At 51.8% G+C, this 20,768-nt stretch overlaps 1 protein-coding gene across 7 annotated transcripts in view; it reads left to right on the forward strand.

The window, feature by feature from the left end:
- IDNK (IDNK gluconokinase) overlaps positions 1–20,200 on the forward strand; it is a 30,169-nt gene extending 9,969 nt beyond the window's left edge. For all 7 annotated transcript variants that reach the window (XR_016222489.1, XM_008274900.5, XM_008274899.5 and 4 more), the window contains one exon: positions 1,067–20,200. Coding sequence is in view for 6 of the 7 variants with exons in the window: in XM_008274900.5 (XP_008273122.3) it covers positions 1,067–1,418 (352 nt within the window). In the remaining variant the exon portion in view is untranslated. The remainder of the gene's footprint in view (positions 1–1,066) is intronic.
- The last annotated feature ends 568 nt before the right edge of the window (positions 20,201–20,768 follow it).

The raw sequence follows: 20,768 nt of genomic DNA on the forward strand, positions 1-20,768 counted from the left end.
AGCTGGCCCGGCCCCAGGCGTTGTGGCCATTTGGAGAGTGAACCAGCAGATGAGAGATCTGTGCGTCTCCCTTTCTTTGTGTAATTCTGCCTTTCAAGTAAATAAACCTGTGTTTCAGAAAATAGGGCACACGGGAGGGTGTGCGCAGGCTGTATGCAAATGCTGTTTTACAGAATGGACTTGAGCATTGACGGTTTTGATGATGCACTTCACTGCTGGGTCTCCCGTCTAATGTGCCTGTAGCCCCTTCAAGGACACATCCCAAAGTTTGGAAAGGAACTCTGTACAGAGCCCCAGGCCCGCTGGTTACCTGTGCATCTGAATCCTGAGTCCTTTCCCAACCGCAAAATGTGCGCCTCCCACCCATGAGCTACAGGGATGCCATCGTACTTCTCCAGGGTGGACTCTGGTTTCCCGCCCCTCACTGGAGTTTTGTCCTCAGTGCAACTCTGGAAACTTCACTTTCTGCTCACCTCGACAACAGAGACCAGTGCCCCCTCCAGCTCTGTGCCGGCAACCGCCCGCTCTCCCAGCGCACTGCAGAAGAGGCAGGGGGAAAAGGCAGTTGTACTGTGCCTGACGCTTTAGCCCCCTAGGGGAAGGGCTGTAACCAGAAACACCACCGCCCAAGGCTTCCCCGCCCTCTCTAATGCCGTCCATGGGCTGGGATGTAAGACAGGAGTCCTGCGCCCGGAACTGACATGGGTTATTTTGGTTTAAAAATATTTATTTATTTGAAAGGCAGACTTACAGAGAGGCGGAGAGGTCCTCCATCTGCTGGTTCACTCCCCAAATGGCCACAATGGCCAGAGCTGCGCTGATCTGAAGCCAGGTGCTTCTTCCAGGTCTCTGACATGGGTGCAGGGGCCCAAGGACTTGGGCCATCTTCCACTGTTTTCCCAGGCTATAGCAAAGAGTTAGATGGGAAGTGGAACAGCTGGGACTCGAACCGGTGCCCCTATGGGATGCCGGCGCTGCAGGTGGTGGCTTTACCTGGTACGCCACAGCATGGGTTATTTTAAATGTTGTTAGCTTCTCTCTCTCTCTCTCTCTCTTTTTAAAACAGAGACATAGCCTCAGGACAGCATGTGGTTCTAGCCTGTTCAGCCCTAAAGAAAATGTACAGAGACATCCTAATACGAGGAAAAGATGGCGCCGCTCCCACAGGTGAGGAGCCGGGGAAGGAAGACAAGCCAACAGCAGTGCAGCTCTTGGTGGTGTATCTGAGTGGCTCATTTGCGGCCATCTCTGGACGCCTGCTCCAGAGGAAGGGACACTTTATGCCCCCCGAGTTACTGCAGTCCCAGTTTGACACCCTGGAGCCCCCGTGTGCTCCGGAAAACTTCATGGAGGTCAGCGTGGACCGAAGTCTTTCGGAGATCACGGCGACGATCCTGGACACTCTGAAAATGAACTGAGAATCACGCACGCCAGCGCTCTGGAAAACAGGCGGGCAGCGTCTCCAGCCCAGCCCAGCCAGCCCAGCCCAAGCCTTGTTCCATCCGCCTGCATGCTATGAATCCTTCCCAGGAGGAGCGACCACAGAGCGTCAAGATAGACTCGTCAGCTTGTGTTTTTAGGGATTTGTGATACAAGTGTCACAACGGGAGAAGAAGAAAGGAAATCAGACTCAAGTTGGAGTCAAAAACTCATCTTCAACTCAATCAGATGACCAGAAATCCTTAGCAAGTTGAGAACATTCTCACTCGTGCCTTTGTAGAAATAAATGCAACTTCTTGGGAAGCCATGACACGGTGGCAAACAACAACCTAAATGAAAGATCCTGGTGAACAAGACCCCAGCAGAAGGAACAGGCCATCAAGGAGAGAGGCGCCTTTCTCTGAAGGGAGGAAGGAACCTCCACTGTGATACGGCCTTGACTAAACAAGCTCAGAGGGGCTTCCATAGCCTACACAGCTCATGGCAAGAGTCTTGGGTGATTGCTGACGTCATAAATAAGAGTGCCAATTGTTAAATCAACAACGGGAGTCACTGGGTACATGCTCCCCACGTAGGATCTCTGTCCTTAATGTGTTTTACTATGAAACTTAAAAACAACACTACTAGTCGAACAATACCCTATACCTTGTGCGGTTGTGTGAGTGCAGCCTGTTGAAATCCTTGCTTAGTGTATACTAAGTTGATCTTCTGTATATGAAGGTAATTGAAAATGAAACTCGATGAAGGGCGGTATGGGAGAGGGAGTAGGGGAGGGGAGGGTCACAGGAGGGAGGGAGATTGGGGGGGGTAGCCACAACAATACAAAAGTTGCACTTTGTAAATTCACATTTATTAAATAAAAAACATGAATTTTTCTGCATGACTTACTGATAACATTTTAATTCGTAGTTCTATCACTTCACAGTTGAGAAAATACAGAATTTGCAGATTAATATTTTCTTAGCATGATTGGATCCTAAAACGTTGAAATTTTCAAAATGTCTTCTTACTATTTGTAAATGGCATTCACTCTGTTTACTGGCTAAAATGTTGTCTATGTTCATATCTTACTAACCTGCTGATTTTTCCAATAAAATTAATTAAAAAAAAAAAAAGGAAAGAAATGCAACTTCTAGGTCTCTCACCTTGAGCTGCGGTTCAGCTGTTGGGCTAAGATCACAGAGGAGAGCAGTGGCCGCTGGGCCAAGATCACAGAGGAGAGCAGTGGCCGCTGGGCCAAGATCACAGAGGAGAGCAGTGGCCGCTGGGCTAAGGTCAGAGGAGAGCAGTGGCCGCTGGGCTAAGGTCAGAGGAGAGCAGTGGTTGCTGGGCTAAGGTCAGAGGAGAGCAGTGGCCGCTGGGCTAAGATCACAGAGGAGAGCAGTGGCCGCTGGGCTAAGATCACAGAGGAGAGCAGTGGCCGCTGGGCCAAGATCAGAGGAGAGCAGTGGCTGCTGGGCTAAGGTCACAGAGGAGAGCAGTGGCCGCTGGGCTAAGGTCAGAGGAGAGCAGTGGCCGCTGGGCTAAGATCAGAGGAGAGCAGTGGCTGCTGGGCTAAGATCAGAGGAGAGCAGTGGCCGTTGGGCTAAGGTCAGAGGAGAGCAGTGGCCGCTGGGCTAAGATCAGAGGAGAGCAGTGGCTGCTGGGCTAAGATCAGAGGAGAGCAGTGGCCGTTGGGCTAAGGTCAGAGGAGAGCAGTGGCCGCTGGGCTAAGATCAGAGGAGAGCAGTGGCTGCTGGGCTAAGGTCACAGAGGAGAGCAGTGGCTGCTGGGCTAAGGTCACAGAGGAGAGCAGTGGCTGCTGGGCTAAGATCAGAGGAGAGCAGTGGCCGTTGGGCTAAGGTCAGAGGAGAGCAGTGGCCGCTGGGCTAAGATCAGAGGAGAGCAGTGGCTGCTGGGCTAAGGTCACAGAGGAGAGCAGTGGCCGTTGGGCTAAGGTCACAGGAGAGCAGTGGCTGCTGGGCTAAGATCAGAGGAGAGCAGTGGCCGCTGGGCCAAGATCAGAGGAGAGCAGTGGCTGCTGGGCTAAGGTCACAGAGGAGAGCAGTGGCTGCTAGGCTAAGCTCAGAGGAGAGCAGTGGCTGCTGGGCTAAGATCAGAGGAGAGCAGTGGCCATTGGGCTAAGGTCAGAGGAGAGCAGTGGCCGCTGGGCCAAGATCAGAGGAGAGCAGTGGCCGTTGGGCTAAGGTCAGAGGAGAGCAGTGGCCGCTGGGCCAAGATCAGAGGAGAGCAGTGGCTGCTGGGCCAAGATCAGAGGAGAGCAGTGGCCGCTGGGCCAAGATCAGAGGAGAGCAGTGGCCGCTGGGCCAAGATCAGAGGAGAGCAGTGGCTGCTGGGCTAAGGTCACAGAGGAGAGCAGTGGCTGCTAGGCTAAGCTCAGAGGAGAGCAGTGGCTGCTGGGCTAAGATCAGAGGAGAGCAGTGGCCATTGGGCTAAGGTCAGAGGAGAGCAGTGGCCGCTGGGCCAAGATCAGAGGAGAGCAGTGGCCGTTGGGCTAAGGTCACAGAGGAGAGCAGTGGCCGCTGGGCCAAGATCAGAGGAGAGCAGTGGCCGCTGGGCTAAGGTCAGAGGAGAGCAGTGGCCGCTGGGCTAAGATCAGAGGAGAGCAGTGGCTGCTGGGCTAAGGTCACAGAGGAGAGCAGTGGCCGTTGGGCTAAGATCAGAGGAGAGCAGTGGCTGCTGGGCTAAGCTCAGAGGAGAGCAGTGGCCGCTGGGCCAAGATCAGAGGAGAGCAGTGGCCGCTGGGCCAAGATCAGAGGAGAGCAGTGGCCGCTGGGCTAAGATCAGAGGAGAGCAGTGGCCATTGGGCTAAGATCAGAGGAGAGCAGTGGCCGTTGGGCTAAGATCAGAGGAGAGCAGTGGCCGCTGGGCTAAGATCACAGAGGAGAGCAGTGGGACCAGAAGCTGTTGAACCAGCAGTCAGCGGCCTGATACAATACGTTTGCCTGCAGCAGTAACGACTCCCTTGCCCTCTGGCTGAAGTTATGCCAGCTCGGGGATGCACGTTCAGTGTAGCTGTTAATTCTCCTCTCGGGACACGCACATCACTTAGTGGAGTGCCCGGTTCCTGTCCCAGCTACTCTGCTTCTTCTTCTTCTTTTTTTTTTTTTTTTTTTAAACAGGCAGAGTGGACAGTGAGAGAGAGAGACAGAGAGAAAGGTCTTCCTTTGCTGTTGGTTCACCCTCCAATGGCCGCCGCGGCCGGCGCACCGCGCTGATCCGATGGCAGGAGCCAGGTGCTTCTCCTGGTCTCCCATGGGGTGCAGGGCCCAAGCACGTGGGCCATCCTCCACTGCACTCCTGGGCCACAGCAGAGAGCTGGCCTGGAAGAGGGGCAACCGGGACAGAATCCGGCGCCCCGACCGGGACTAGAACCTGGTGTGCCGGTGCCGCTAGGCGGAGGATTAGCCTAGTGAGCCGCGGCGCCGGCCTAGCTACTCTGCTTCTGACGCAGCTCCCTGCTAATGTGTGCCCTGGGAGACGCAGAAGATGGCTCAAGTACATGCATCCTGCCACCCGTGTAGGAGACTCAGAAGCAGTCCTGGGTTCCTGGCTTTGGACTGGCCCAGCCCTGACTGTGGCAGGCATTTGGTGAGTGAACCAGGGGATGGAAGATCTACCTTTCAAATAAAACTGAAAATAAAAAAGTCTAAAAAATTTGTTTAAAATAAAGTGATGCCAACTCACAGTGCTAAGAGCATTCTTGGCTCATCAGCAGTTCCGTGCCAGGCAGTGGGTGCTGTGTGTGTGACAAGCTAGCTTGCCACCTGTCCCTGCATCCTGCTGTCTCCCTCTTCCTGGGAGAACCGGGATCAGCTGCTGGTTCAGCTGAAGCCACTCCTTGTTCACAAAGATTTAAGTGCTGTCACAGGTCTTCCTGATGAGGTTGGAAAAACCAGCAAGACGGGCTAGCACTGTGGCGTAGCGGGTTAAAGCCATCGCCTGCAGTGCCGCCATCCCATATGGGCACCAGTTTGAGACCCGGCTGCTCCACTTCTGATCCCACTCTCTGCTGTGGCCTGGGAGAGCAATGAAAGATGGCTCCTAAACCCACGGGGGAGACCAGAAGAAGCTCCTGGCTCCTGGCTTTGGATCGGCGCAGAGCGGGCCGTTGTGGCCATCTGGGGAGTGAACCAGCAGATGGAAGACCTCACTTTCTCTCTCTCTGCCTCTCCTTCTCTCTCTGTGTAACTCTTTCAAATAAATAAATATTATTTATTTTATAAAAATTACATTTTATAATTATTTTAATGATTATTTGAAAGTTTTATTATTATTATTTGAAAGAGTTACACAGAAAGAGCAGAAGCAGAGAGAGAGAGAGAGAGAGGTCTTCCATCCGAAGGTTCACTCCCCAACTGACAGCGGCGGCCAAAGCTGCGCCGATCCGAAGCCAGGAGCCAGGAATTTTTCAGGGTCTCCCACGCAGGTGCAGGGGCCCAAGCACTTGGGCCGTCTTCCACTGCTCTCCCAGGCCATAGCAGAGAACTGGATTGTAAGTGGAGCAGCCAGGTTTCAAACCAGTGCCCATATGGGATGCCCGCGCTTAGGTCAGGGTGTTAACCCTCTGAGCCACAGCGCTGGCCCCATAAATACATCATTAAAAAAAAAAAAAAAAAAAAACAAACAGCAAGACATCATAAGGGCTGGCTCCTAATGCACAGGTAAAGGCATGGTGTAAAGCAAGCTCCCACCCTGTCTCCCTGTGGGATTTGTAGACTTACAAGCTTTTTATGCCATGTGCTACTCCACACAGAGGAAATCTTGCTGTGGCTTCTGACCAGATCACCTACCAGGTCTGGGATCCCAGGTATCAGTTGCCTTGACAAACTGTTCTTACCTGGGGCTCCCTCCATTGGTTCATGTGGTCTCAGGACTCCTCCTCAGTGTGGGGGAGGTAACTCAGTGCTCCACCCTCAGACAACAAGGAGACTTCAGGGTCCCGCATGGTGGCACAGTGGGCTGAGCCGCCACATGGAATGCAGGCATCCCATCCCAGGTTCAAGCCCCAGCCGCTCCTCTTCTGATCTGGCGTCCTGGTAATGCGCCTGGGAAGGCAGCAGATGAAGACCTGAGTACTTGGGCCCCTGCTACCCCTGTGGGAGACCTGGATGGAGTTCCTGGCTCACGGCTTAAGCCCGGCCCAGACCTGGCTGTGGCAGCCATTGGAGGAGTGAACCAGTGAATGAAAGATCTCTCTTTGCTCTTCAAATAAATACATATAGCTTTAAGGGGGGGGGGGGGTTCATGGAAAAGATGTTTATTTTGGTACAAAAAAATGGAAATCCATTCATATAAGAGGTCTTCAAAAAGGTGGTGGAAAATGCATTTAAGAAAAAATTGCATGGGTTTCAGTATTTTTTGTACCAAAATAAATATCTTTTAATTTTATCTGCCCCTGAGTTTTGTGAAGTACTCTCATGTGTATAATTTAAATGCAAAAAATTAAGGGCTGGTGCTGTGGCGCAGCAGGTTAACGCCCTGGCCTGAAGCGCCGGCGTCCCATATGGGATGAGTCCTGGCTGCTCCACTTCCCATCCTGCTCTCTGCTGTGGCCTGCGAAAGCAGTGGAGGATGGCCCAGGCCCTTGGGCCCCTGCACCCGCGTGGAAGACCCGGAAGAAGCTCCTGGCTTTGGATCAGCGCAGTTCCGCCTGTTGCGGCCAATTGGGAAGTGAACCAGCAGATGGAAGACCTCTCTCTCTCTCTCTCTCTCTCTGCCTCTCCTTCTCTGTATAACTCTTTCAAATAAATAATCTTAAAAAAGAAAAAAACAAGTCGTATAAAAAACTAATTGCCATCTAAAAGATAGGGTTTGGGTGGTAATGCCTCATGATAATTTAAAACCCATTTGGTAGGATAAAGGTTGCAACAGTGATGTTAGAGGAAAAATGACCATTTCCAGTAGGGAAGCTGTCAAGAACGTTGACTTGTGAATTTCCTGCTGCAGCACGTATGCATTTGGAGAGATGCCGGGGGCCGGCGCAGTGGCCACTGCCTCCAGGGTTGGCATCCATATGGTAAATGTTTTTTTTAAAAAAAGAATGTGACCTGTTATTCTGCCTGCGGCAGGTGCACAGCGGGTCACATCTCTCCACGGGTCTAAATCCCTGTTCTCAAAGCCCCACCACATCTTTCCTTTCTTGTGAGCCTGAGCCCAAGAATACGAGGCGACCTGTCTTCCCACCCCAACTTAAGAACCCTGAGAGCGCCAGGGCCGTGAGTCCCACAAGCCTGTCTCTCAGCGTGCGCAGTCTAGGTGTGCCAAGTGCGGTGGCTCTGATGGATGCGGGGGTGGAGGGAAAACCTCTGAACCCGCGGGAGTGAGTGGCCCCCATAAGGGTCCGTGTAAACAAGCCAGGCAGGCCATGTCCCACATAGACTGGCAGAGGGGAAAATCCAGCACCCCCCCTGCACCCCCTTGTCCTAGGCAAGGGATCTTTCATCCCACGAGCGCGTACTTGAGGATGGCACTCTTGGGACAGAGCCAAGAGTCAAGCTCACCAGTGTGCCTGTAGGGTTGCCACGTACCCGGGCTCCTGGTTAGGGTAGAGGGATGAAGTCACTTCTGTAGCTAAGCTGGGGGCGGGGGGCTCATCAGTCCCAGGTCAGTGTGGCCTCCACAGCAGTGCCCTGGCATCTCTGGCCTCCCACAGGGCACTTGTCTCACAGTGCGCTCGCTGCACCCCCGCTGCCGCTGTGTGTGATATGGGAGAGACTACACGGAAAGGGCTATCAGCTAGAGCTGGAAGGGGTGAAGACATTGTCCCTGGCACAGCGGGGCGGAATGGCAGAGAGATGTAGGGGGGGAGGCCTTTCCACTCAGATTAGTTAAGGCTGCACCCCAGTCACATGCTTGTATAGCCCCAGCAGCACGCCACACACTCGGCTCCAGCTCTGGCAAAAAAAAAAAATTTTTTTTTCTTAAAGATTTATGTATTTGAAAGAGTTACACAGAGAGAGAAGGAAAGGCAGAGAGAAAGAGAGTCTTCCATCCGCTGGTTCACTCCCCAGTTGGCCGCAACGGCCGGAGCTGCGCCGATCCGAAGCCAGGAGCCAGGAGCTTCTTCCGGGTCTCCCACATGGCTGCAGGGGCCCACGGACTTGGGCCATCTTCTACTGCTTTCCCAGGCCACAGCAGAGAGCTGGATCGGAAGTGGAGCAGCTGGGACTAGAACTGGCGCCCAGATGGGATGCCGGCCCTGCAGGCGGCAGCTTTACCTGCTACGCCACAGTGCCGGCCCCCCAAGGCACACTCTCAGACTAAAGACTCGCACAGAGCACCACGGCTGAACTTGCACTCTGGGCTCTGGGCCTCCTCTGTGTCGTGGTGACAGGAAAGACAGAACGAGAGGAAGGCAGCGGTTCTCAGAGCATCACCCGAGGAACCTGGACGCACAGATGTCTTCTCTGAGCCTGCTAGGCCACCACGCGTAGCGAGGGGGCCAGAGGCTCGGTGAGAAGGCTGGGCAGCTGGGGCACGCACATGGCACAGTATTAAGATGCTGCTTGGGATGCCCGCTTCCTGTACTGGGTTCAAGTCCTGGCTCCATGCCTGATTCTAGCTTCCTGCTGTTGTGCACTTTGGAAGGCAATAGTGGTGGTTCTGAGTTGGTCCTTGACACCCACATGGGAGACCCAGATTGAGGTCCTTGCTCCTGGCTTATGGCCTGGCCCTGGCCTGGCTATTGGGGGCATCGGGGAAGTAAACCAGTAGATGGGAGCTGTCTGCCCCACCCCCTTAAACAAACAAACAAACAAATGCACAGCTGAGTGTGCTGGCCAGCCGGGTGCGGGAACCCCAGGGTAAAAGCAGGATCCTGCGTGGACGCTAGGTTGTGACGAATCCCTCCCAGAGGGCAACAGCTGGGAAACTTGACAATGGGAAAGTGCAGGGCTAGGCCGCTTCTGACCCAGCAGAAACACTGCACAGATGACGCGCAGTCACGTCTTGGCTGCTGACAGGGTGGGCAGCCCCGGACCCCCCAACACAGAGTGGCCGACCCCCACGCCTGGGATCACAAGAGACCCAAGAAAGCAGCGGGTGAGTTCCCTTTCTAGAAGCAGGACACTGGCTTACGTGGCCCAGGCACAGCGGACCACGGTGGAAGCTGGATTTGCCAGCATGGTCCGCCTGTTTAGTCCATTTTAATGAAGCCTGGCCTTCCCGACTTCTCTTGCTGAAGCCGGGACGAAGGAGGTGGTTGAGGCCTTCAGGTGAAGACACGCAGAGGAGAGAATGATAGGGAGACATTTCTCTTTGCAAAGATCACGTTGATCAACCGACGGAGGGACAAACAGTGCTACAGAGAGGAGTGCAGTGCTGATCCGTGCTACCGTGTGGGAAACCCCAGTGCAAAAGCCAGCTACGAAAGGTAGCGTGTTCCAGGGTGCTACTGAGATGCCAGTGACAGGCAAATCCGGCATCAGGGAGCAGGGGTGGGAAGGGAGGACTGAGACTCACTGGGGTTCCTTCCAGGGCTGACAGGAACGTTCTGGAGCCAGCAGGGATGTTCGCACAATGTTACCCGCTCGTTTGCTGCTGCCACAACTGGACACTGCCTTCAGTAAATGTATAAAGGATACAAGTGGACTCCGCTCAGGATTCTGAAGACCGGAAGGTTCCAGGTCAGGCAGGTGCACCTAGGGAGGTCTTCTGGCTGGGGCAGACTCTGCAGAGCCCACAGAGTGGTGAGAGGGACTGAGCGTGCTGGCTCGCGTCTCATAGAGATACAGTCCCGGAGGAGTCAGGCGCCACTGTGAACCCCTCATGTTACCCTCACGGCCTCCCACAGGTCTCACCTCCAAGTGACACGGACATATGACGCTTCCGCCCGCTTAATTCCTCACGATAGGGGATCAGATTTCGTCATGGATATTGGGGGGAACATCCAAATCACAGCACGCTATTCAGAAACCACCTGGGTGTATTTTAAGACGGTCAGTTTCACGGTGTGTGAACTACCTCAGTACAGAATCCTTCCAGCAGGTGCACTACAGGGCGAAACCCCCAGCCTGGCATCTGCCTGTCATCCCGCATACCTCTTACACCCAAGCAAGATTCCTGTTCACAGAGAAGCCTTGAACCCATCTGTCCCAACGTTGCTGCAGATCTGAGGACACGTCTGTGATAATTTGGCTTCTAAGCTGCCTTACTACAGAGTGAAGATACGGCTTAGCCCCTGGGAGGCAGAACCTGTTTGTGGTAGCTGGCAAAAAGGAAGTCTCACGCATCGGTCATTCAGCTGCCCCCACCCTCAGGCAAGCTAGGAGAGGGAAAGGAAGGTGGCAGCCTGGGCTCGATGGCTCCCAGTGCGGCAGCGGCAGGCACACACACAGGCTCAGCATCCCCAGGGTATACGCAAAGGCTCCCAGCCCCCAGGGGCACAAAGCCAGAGCTTCTCACTGAGGACAGCACCCACCTCGGGGGAAGTTTTAGATATGTGTAGGGATGGCTGGAGCTGGTGCTGTGTGGTGTAGCAGGTAAAGCCGCCGCCTGCAGTGCCGGCATCCCATATGGGCATCGGTTCAAGTCCCGGCTGCTCCACTTCCGATCCAGCTCTCTGCTATGGCCTGGGAAAGCAGTGGGAGATGGCCCAAGTCCTTGGGTCCTTATGCCCCATGTGGGAGACCTAGAAGAAGCTCTTGGCTCCTGATTGGCATAACTCTGGCTGTTGTGGCCATTTGGGGAGTGAACCAGTGGATGGAAGACCTCTCTCTCTCTCTCTCTGCCTTTCAAATAACTAACTAAATAAATGTTTAAAAAAGTGTGCAGGGATGTTCTCAGTGACTAGGGGCGCTGGCATGTCGTGGGCAAGGCCCAGGGCGCTGGATTCCATGCAGGGCCTGGGCAGTTCTCCACAACAGAGAACAGATGTTCAAACATCCTGCTGATGTTACTGAAGCATTAAAGGAACAGACACTGCACCTGAGCCATTTTTGCAGATCTTAATGTGACACTGAAACTTTCTGGAATGCAATAACCTCATCCATAAAAGGACAACTGCATTCCCTTTTAACCTTATCAAAATATTTGCAATTTATTTGTCACCAATAAGACACAACTGACATCCACCTGCATTTGTAATTCCTCTGTGGCTCATGGATGGAGACAGCATCTAACCATTCCACCGTGCTCACACAGTGTAGCCCTGCCCGACTCTACGCGCTGAAACTCATTTATCAGACGGTACTTAACCTTTAGGTCTCCTTTATGTTAGAGGTAAGATAGCAATCACATTTATTATTTGCTTAGATTCCGTTTCCAGTTAATGTCATTTAAGATGGGGGGGGGAGCATTAGAAAATTGTTATTAAAGAAGGAAGAAAGGCATTGAGTCTGGTGGGTCGACAGCTGCGGCTTCGATCCTAACAGACCTCAGGGAGGCCCAGGTGGGAGCCAGTACTTCCCTCTGGTGGCCAGAGCAGACACGGGCAGCAGAAACACACGGGAGACCCAGTCCGGCTGCTAGAGGTGCAGGCTTGGCCAGGGGTTGGGAGAGTGCCATTGTTTCCCACCTGGAAGGGCCAGTACAGAACGATTTGCAGTGGCTCAAAACAGGCAAAACCCCAGTCCTGCGAACAGCACCTGGCACGTCCCCCCTGCCCCTGGCTTCCCTTCCCCACACCCAAGGAGCTCTGGGTGAAATACTGTCCCTCTCCTGTAAAGTGGGCCACCACTTGTCCCATGTGGTTGTGAGAGCTGAGACAATACGGAGGGCTGAGGCCAGGACCTGAAACTCATTCCAGGCCTGGGTATCCTCGTCAAGCCCCAGCAGAGCCTGAGGAGCTACGGCAGCCTCAGTCTCCACCCTGGAGGAGCGTGGGAGCCGCCACCCTCGGCCAAGGTGAGATCAGAGTGGTCTAGGATGAGGTCCCTGAAGCGTGCAACCTGCTGAGAGCTGGCTCTGGAATAGGAAAGGCTGGCCTTCAGCTACAGCACTGCCTGCCACACTCACTGGGCCATCCTGGGCTCTGAGACACTCACCAGGCACCTCCGACCTAGTGCTCACCCCTGTGCCTCTCCAGAGGACGCTCTGGTGAGCACCCTGCTTCTCAGTGGACAGGAGCCCAAGAACAGGAGTAGACTAAACAGGCAGACTTCTATCTGCTCGAGCTGTAATATCCACGTTTACTCTCTCCATTCCACAGCAAATGGGAGACCATGATGCAATGGAAAATGCATGCCTTATCTAATAGGGGAGCCACGACAGGCACACACGCGCATGCAGCAGCTGGGCCTCCTGGTCTTTATTACACACGGGGGAAGCTCCGTCAGATGGGCCTAAAGCATCTGGTGCATGTTGGGTGACTGTGAGGGAGGGGCAAGGCTGTAGGCTTGTTTAAATGGATACTGTTGGGAGGGAAGGCATCACAGGGTATTTAAATCAAACAAGGTGACTGCTCCTCTTCCTATCTAGCTCTCTGCTGTGGCCCGGGTCCTTGGGCCCCTGCACCCACGTGGGAGACCTGGAAGAAGCCTCTGGCTCCTGATCAGCTCAGCTCTGGCCATTGTGGTTATTTGGGGAGTGAACCAGCAGAATGGATGACCTCTCTCTCTCTCTCTGGCTCTATCTGTCTCTGTAACTCTGTCTTTCAAATAAATGCATTCTTCTTCTTCTTCTTCTTTTTTTTTTTTTTTTTTTTTGACAGGCAGAGTGGACAGTGAGAGAGAGAGACAGAGAGAAAGGTCTTCCTTTGCCGTTGGTTCACCCTCCAATGGCCGCCGCGGCCGGCGCACTGCGCTGATCCAAAGCCAGGAGCCAGGTGCTTATCCTGGTCTCCCATGGGGTGCAGGGCCCAAGCACTTGGGCCATCCTCCACTGCACTCCCAGGCCACAGCAGAGAGCTGACCTGGAAGAGGGGCAACCGGGACAGAATCCGGCGCCCCAACCAGGACTAGAACCTGGTGTGCCTGCGCCGCAAGGCGGAGGATTAGCCTATTGAGCCACGGTGCCGGCTCAAATAAAATAATTCTTAAAAAAAAAAAAGAGGCATACGTGACATACAACCCAAATGACTGTCTCATGAAGCCAGGAAGTCTGAGCCAACTTTTACTTCAAGACTGCCAGAGAGAGCTTGGCTAGAATCCTATTCAGCATTTAGTACACTCAGAAGAGGAAGCCTCCGTGTCAGGGGGAAGCAGAGAGAAGGCCTCGACCCCACTGTCACGGAGTAGGTAGCTGGTTACACCCTGAGGTCACAGAGCCAAGTGCTGTGCAGGGTGTTACGCATGCCACTTGCGCCGCTGTAGCAGGGGCTCCTGTGGTTAACTTATGTAGAAGTGAAGACCTTGAGAAGTTCTATCACATCCAACAGTGGCAAACACAGCTGCCAACAGGAGTCCCAGGGCCAGCGTAAACACGTCCCGGCCTTATCTTCTACCCGTCTGTCATTCTTTCTTGCTGAGTAATATTCCACTCTATGGATATGCCACATATAATAGAAAGGCACAGGTCTCTTCATGGATATCTGGGTTGTTTCCACTGTTTGAGCTGTTATGACACTGCTACAGCCATTAGTATACAAGTTTTTGTAGGGGTTATGTTTGTGTTTCTATTAGGGTACATTCAAGGGGACTTTAATAAGCTCAGGGGACTTTTAGTGCAAAAAACTTTTTTTAACTTATTTGACAGGTAGAGTTATAGACTGTGAGAGAGAGAGAGACAGAGAGAAAGGTCTTCCTTCCATTGGTTCACCCACTAAATGGCCACTACGGCCGGTGCTGCACTGCCATCAGATGATGGCAGGAGCCAGGCGCCTCCTCCTGGTCTCCCATGGGGTGCAGGGCCCAAGCACTTGGGCCATCCTCCACTGTACTTCCGGACCACAGCAGAGAGCTGGACTGGAAGAGGAGCAACCAGGACAGAATCCGGCGCCCATATCGGATGCCGGCGCCACAGGTGGAGGATTAGCCAAGTGAGCCATGGCACCGACCCCAAAAAACTTCAAGCTACAGCAAGAGGATTTTCCAAAAAGTCTGTGGAAAAAAAAAAAAAAGCTTGAAAAAACATCATTTCAAAAATTTTCTTCTACCAAAACAAAACAAATTTTAATTCCCTTTCTCCATGAAGGCTTTGAAGCATACTCACGTATAATCAAATAATGGAATGGATGGGTCAAGAGCTAAGCGTGCAGTGAAGGCTTTGGCGAAACCGCCGCACTGCTGCACTGGTGGCTGCGTGCTCTGCACTCCTGCCAGCACTGTACAACTGAGCGAGCTCCAGATTCTCCGGGTCCTCCTCAGCAGCACCGGGCAGTCCTCAGACTACAGCCACCCCGGGGCAGGAGGGGCATCTCTTTTAAGGCTTTGGTTTGCATGTTCCCAATGACTGGGAAGGAACAGCTTCACATGTGAGAATTTTTTGTGTGTGGATTTTTTGGGTTGCAAGACTTTTTTTTTTTTTTTAAGATTTATTTATTTGAAAAGTCAAGGTACAGAGAGATGGATCTTCCATCCACTGGTTCACTCCCCAGATGGCTGCAGTGGCCAATACTGGGTCAGGCCACACAGGAGCCAGGAGCCTCTTCCAGGTCTCCTACATGGGTGCAGGGGCCCCAGGACGTGGGCCATCTCCCACTGCTTTCCCAGGCCATAGCAGAGGGCTGGATGGGAAGTGGAGCAGCCGGGACTCGAACCAGCACCCACATGGGATGCCAGCCCTGCAGGCTGTGCCAGCTGCTGCAGTCTTATAGTTCTGCTGTTTACTGTTTATGGGCTACGGGTGCCGCAGGCAGCACTAACCTGCACCGCAGCGCCAGCCCCACAGGAGTTCTTTCTTGGACCTAGAACTTGCAATACTGTCTTATCGCTCGTGTTGTTTTTTCTTTCACTTTCTACAAGACTGTACTGGAAAGGCAGAAAGCAGAGAGGGAAGAAGGGACGGAGGTGGTGGTGATGGGGGGATCGTCAGACAGAGATCACTCCATCTTCCATCTGCTGGTTCACTCTGCAAATGCCTGCAACACCCAGGGCTGGGCCAGCACAAAGCCAGCACCTCCATGCAGGTCTCCCACACGGTGGTAGGGGCCCAAGAACTCGAGGCACCATCTGCTCCTTCCAGGATGCATTAGCAGGAAGCTGGATCCCAAGTGGAGTAGCCAGGGCTCGGACTGCACTCGGATGTGAGATGTGGGCATTCCAGGCAGCAGGTGGCCTGCTGGGCCACCACGCCTGCCCTTGCCTTTGCTTTTTTTCTATTTAGTTAATTGAGAGGCAGAGTGACAGAGGGAGAGAAACAAGAAGGGTGTTCTCAATTTTTGATCATCTCTTTCAAACCACCCACATTTTTACATGCAAAGGAATCTATTTTTTCATTGGTTGGTTGTGAATTTGGCAGCCTATCTACAGATTTATACCCATGTTTTATTCTGAGCGTTTTATCATCATCTTATAGCTTCAGTGCTAATGTCTGTATGTCTTTGATTCATTTTCAGTGTGTGTACGTGTGTAATTTGAAAGGCAGAGAGGAGCTGGAGCTATGAAGTAGTAGGTAAAGCCTCCACCTGTGGTGCTAGCATCCCATACGGGCCCCAGTTCTAGACCCAGCTGCTCCACTGCCATCCAGCTTGCTGCTAACAGCCTGGGATAGCAGTGGAGGACAGCCCCAAAATGCTTGGGCCCCTGCACCCACGTGGGAGACTCAGAAGCAGCTCCTGGCTTCACACTGGCCCATCTCCAGCCATTGCGGCCATTTGGGGAGTGAACTAGTGGATGGAAGACCTCTCTCTCCCTCTGTAACTGCCTCCCAAATAAACAGAGAAGCAAAGGCAGACAGACAGAGACAAGAAGAGCTTATACCTGCTGCTACACTTCCCAAATATCCACAGCAGCTGGGGCCCGGCCAAGGCTGAAGCTGGGGGCCAGTAATTCAATCTCCGTCTCCCATGGGCCTGCATCAGCAAGCAGGAAGCTGGAGTCAGGAGCTGGGCTGGAAATCAAACCTGGGTATTGATACGGGATGCAGGCATTTTAACAGGCATGTTTTTAGCCACTAGGCACAATGTCCACTCAAGCTACTTATTTTGAACCAGAATAAGTATTTTTAAAAGATTTACTTATTTCAAAGGCAGAGTTACAGAAACAGAGCTGATACTCCATCTGCTGGTTTACTCCCCAAATGGACACAATGGCCAGGCCAAACCCAGGAGCTTCTTCCAGGTCTCCCACGTGGGTGCAGGGGCCCAAGGACTTGGACCATCTTCTGTGGCTTTTCCCAGGCTATCAGCAGGGAGCTGGATTTGGAAGTGATACAGCCAGCACTCAAGCCAGTGCCCATATAGGGTGTCAGTGCCGTAGGCGCTGGCTCCAGGATATGCATTTTTCACATGAGCCCATGTGGTGTCTACACTCAATATAGTTGAGAAACACTGCCTTACATCCTTAATGCATTCCCGTTTTCTTGGAATCAGTGGTTCACAACCACGGTGGTGGCCTTACTTTTTAATCTTGTTTCACTTGACTTTAATGTCACTCTAATTAACATTTCCCACAGCCCTCAGCTAGTGCTTGTGTCCTGAGTGTGTCCAGAAAGCTATCACCACCTAACCTCCCTGCATCGCTGGCTCATCAATGTTTCAGGTGGCTTACATCCACCGCCTGAAGAACACCGGTATGTGATGCGAGGACTTCCCACACTGCCACCCTGAGACTGCACACAATACACGGGTGTCAAGTAGGTCTAATGTCTGTGGCTGCCACACGTCACACCTTCTTCAAGAGATGAGGCTGGAAGTCACACCAGGTGGTGGTGTATGGAGGTGGGATGGAGACAGAAATCAAAGAGGAGCAAGCAGAGAATTTCAAGATTGATCTGGGAAATCAAAGACACCAAGTTGGTCAAAAACATGGTCTAGGGGCTGGTGCTGTGGCATAGCTGGTAAAGCCACCGCCTGCAGTGCCAGCATCCCATATGGGTGCCGGTTCGAGTCCAGGCTGCTCCACTTCCAATCCAGCTCTCTGCTATGGCCTGGGAAAGCAGGAGAGGATGGCTCAAGTCCTTGGGCACCTGCACCCACGTGGGAGGCCGGGAAGAAGCTCCTGGCTCCTGGCTTTGGACTGGCACAGCTCCGGCCATCACGGCCAAATGGGGATTTAACCAACGGATGGAAGACCTCTCTCTCTCTCTCTCTCTCTCTCTCTGCCTCTCCTCTCTGTGTGTAACTCTTTCAAATAAATAAATCAATTTTTTTAAAAAAATGGTTTACCACCAGCAACATTTTAACATCTGGTTACCAGGTCAGGTTCTCTTTGAGGCACTGTTTGTCCCGTTCTTGCTTTTTTGTTTCGGGGGAGGGGTAGGAATCAGTAAATATCTGGCCTTCCTTGTGCATATCTAGAACCATTTACAAATCGAACCTCACATCATAAACAAATGACCAGTGACTTAAATAGAAGAGCTTAAGCCATAAAACTCTTTCTTAGAAGAAAACATAGGGGAAAATCTTCATAACCTTGAGTATGCCAATGAACTGCAAGCTATAACATCAAAAGCACAAACAACATAAAGAAAAAATTAGGAAAACTGACCTTCAATAAAATTAACATTATCAAGAGTGAAAAGACAACCTATAGAAAAAAGAGGAAAACCTTGCAAATCATATATAAGGGTTTAATGTCAAGACCATATAAAGACATCTTACAACTCGGTAACAATGCAACTAGAAACAGGCAAACGTTCTGAATAGACGTTTCTCCAAAGGCACACTGAGAGCCAATAAACATGAAAAAGGTGTTCATGTCCACTAACTCATTAGGGGAATGCAAACCAAAGCCATTTCACACCTCTGGGACGGCTGTCCTTTAAAAAACTAAAAACCCGAGGGTGCCACGGTGCAGCGGGCTAAGCCAGCACTCAGGATATTTGCACCCCATCCCAGAGCGCCAATTCCAGTCTTGGCACCTTCACTTCCAATCCAGCTTCCTGCTAACGTGCACCAAGCAGCAGCCAACGACGATGGTTCAAGTGCTTGGGCCCCTGCCACGGGTAGCCTGGCTATTGCAGGTATCTGGGGAGTAACCAGCAGATGGAGGATCTGTCAGCCTCTGCCTCTGTAACTCTGCTTTTCAAATAAAGAAATCTTCATCAACTTTTTTTTAAATTAAGTGTTGACAAGGAGGTAGAGAAGCTGATGGTAGGATAGTAAAATGGCAGCCTCTGTGGAAAACTGTTTGGCACTTCCTAAGAAAGCTAAAAACTAACTGCAATATGGTCCAGCAATTCCACTTCTAGGTATATACCCAAAAGAAACGAAAATAAACTGTGTATGCCAATGTTCACAACAATGAATAAGTAAAATGATTATACACACACACACAGCATACCATTCCCCCATAAATAAGAATGAAGTAAATCAACCCTCTTTCATGGGTTCCGCATCTGGGGATTCAAGCAACCAAAGAAAATATTTGGAAAACACCTTGCATCTGTACTGAACACATACACATCTGATTTTTGGTCATTATTCCCGATCAACACAGTGTAACAACTATTTACACTATATTGGGTGTAAGCCACCTACAGAGAATTCTAAGTGCACAGGAGGATGTGCACACGTTATATGCCAATACCACCCCATTTTGTAAAAGGGACTTGACCTCTCCTGGATTTTGGTAGCCACAGAAGGTCCTGGAATCAGATCCCCATGGATATGGAGGGTGAGTACACCTGGCACAACATGGAGGGACCCTGGAAACACACATGAAGGGACTGAGGCCAGATACAAAGAGCACACGTTATACATCCCCTCTTACACGATGTGTTAGTCCAGTTTCCTGTGGCTATAAAGAAATACCTGAGGCTCAGTTACTGAAGAACAGATTTAGCTCACGCTTCTGGAGTTTCAAGGGCACGGTGCCAGCATGAGCTCAGCTTTGCCCTCATGACGAATAGCATCAAAATAGCAGCCGAGCGAGGCAGTGGCTGCATCACAGGAGCAGACAGACCGAGGTGCTCATTTCACAGCAACGCTCTCAGGACTAACTCAGGATCCCTTAGTCAGGGCGTGGTGGTGCACAGCAAGGTTAAGCCGCCTTCTGCAAGGCTGGCATGCCACATGGGCACCAGCTTTGAGTCCCAGATGCTCCGCTTCTGATCCAGCTCCCTGCGCATGCACTTGGGAAAGCAGTGAGAGATGGCCCAGGTACTAATGGGGTCTCTGCCATGCACAAGGGAGACCTGGAGTGAAGCTACTGGTTTCAGCCTGGCCCAGCCCCGGCCATTGTGGCCATCTGTGGAGTTAACCAGCAGACGGAAGACCCCTCTGTTTCTTCTTCCTCAGGAACTCTGCCTTTCAAATAAACAAACAAAGCTTTTTCTTTTCTTTCTTTCTTTTTCTTTTTCTTTTTCTTTTTCTTTTTTTTTTTGAGAGCTACCTTAAACCTTTCCAAGAGCATGGCACCAAATGATCTCCCACTAGGTTCTACCTATTAAAACTCCTATCACCTATACTCTGCCGCACAGAGGACCCAACCTGAAACACGAAGCTTTGGGGACATGCTGAAACCACAGCATATGCAATACCCAGAGCAGCTAACCCACAGACACAAGGCCTGTTAGTGGCTGCCAAAGGCCCCGAGTTCTCAAGCGGGGTACTAAGAAGTGACTTTAACAGCTGTAGGGTTTGCTATTGGGGTGATGGGGTGATGGTTGTACAACACCATAAATGTACTTAATGTCACCAAATCATACTCTTTGAAATAAACTGTAAATTCTATGTTCCATTTCTACCCACAATTAAAAAAAAAATAAATAAAAACCATAGGTCTTCCCCAGAGGGGTCACACCCAGCTCACTATGCTTTTTACCATATGATAGAAGTAAAAAAAAAAAAAAAAAAGCACACTTCCTTTGGAGAGATTGTTTCCCAAAGAGAAGGTGCTCACAGCCAAATAACCAGTTCCTTCTGTCACAGTCAAAAGCCCTGGTATCTTCCTACTCACCACTCTAAGGCCCCACTCACCAATGGTGTGGACACAGCCCTGCATTAAATCCACTCGCAGGGAGTCCTTGAAGCAGTAGTGTGTAAGAGTCCTGAAAACCTGCTTCTCCACTGGCATTCAGGACCTCTCCCACTTCTCACTGCGTCCCTGCTCCTCTGTAGCCCTCCAACTGCCTTCTCAGCACAGAACACCTCTGTGTGCAGGCAAGCAGGCCCAACTGCACACGTCCAGACCACCCCCGCGGCCCACACGCCCCCGTCCTCCCCTCTGCCTTACTGGCCTTGCCTGACTGCTCTTCCACTCTTAACCTCATACTTCCATTATCAGTGAGTCCTAGTGGCTCTACCTTCTAAATGTTCCCCAAATACGATGACTGTTAGCAACCCAGCC

The sequence above is a fragment of the Oryctolagus cuniculus genome, chromosome 1 (assembly GCF_051225735.1).
Source record: "Oryctolagus cuniculus isolate XC-2025 breed Fujian yellow rabbit chromosome 1, ASM5122573v1, whole genome shotgun sequence".
In the NCBI taxonomy this organism is placed as follows: Eukaryota; Metazoa; Chordata; class Mammalia; order Lagomorpha; family Leporidae; genus Oryctolagus; species Oryctolagus cuniculus.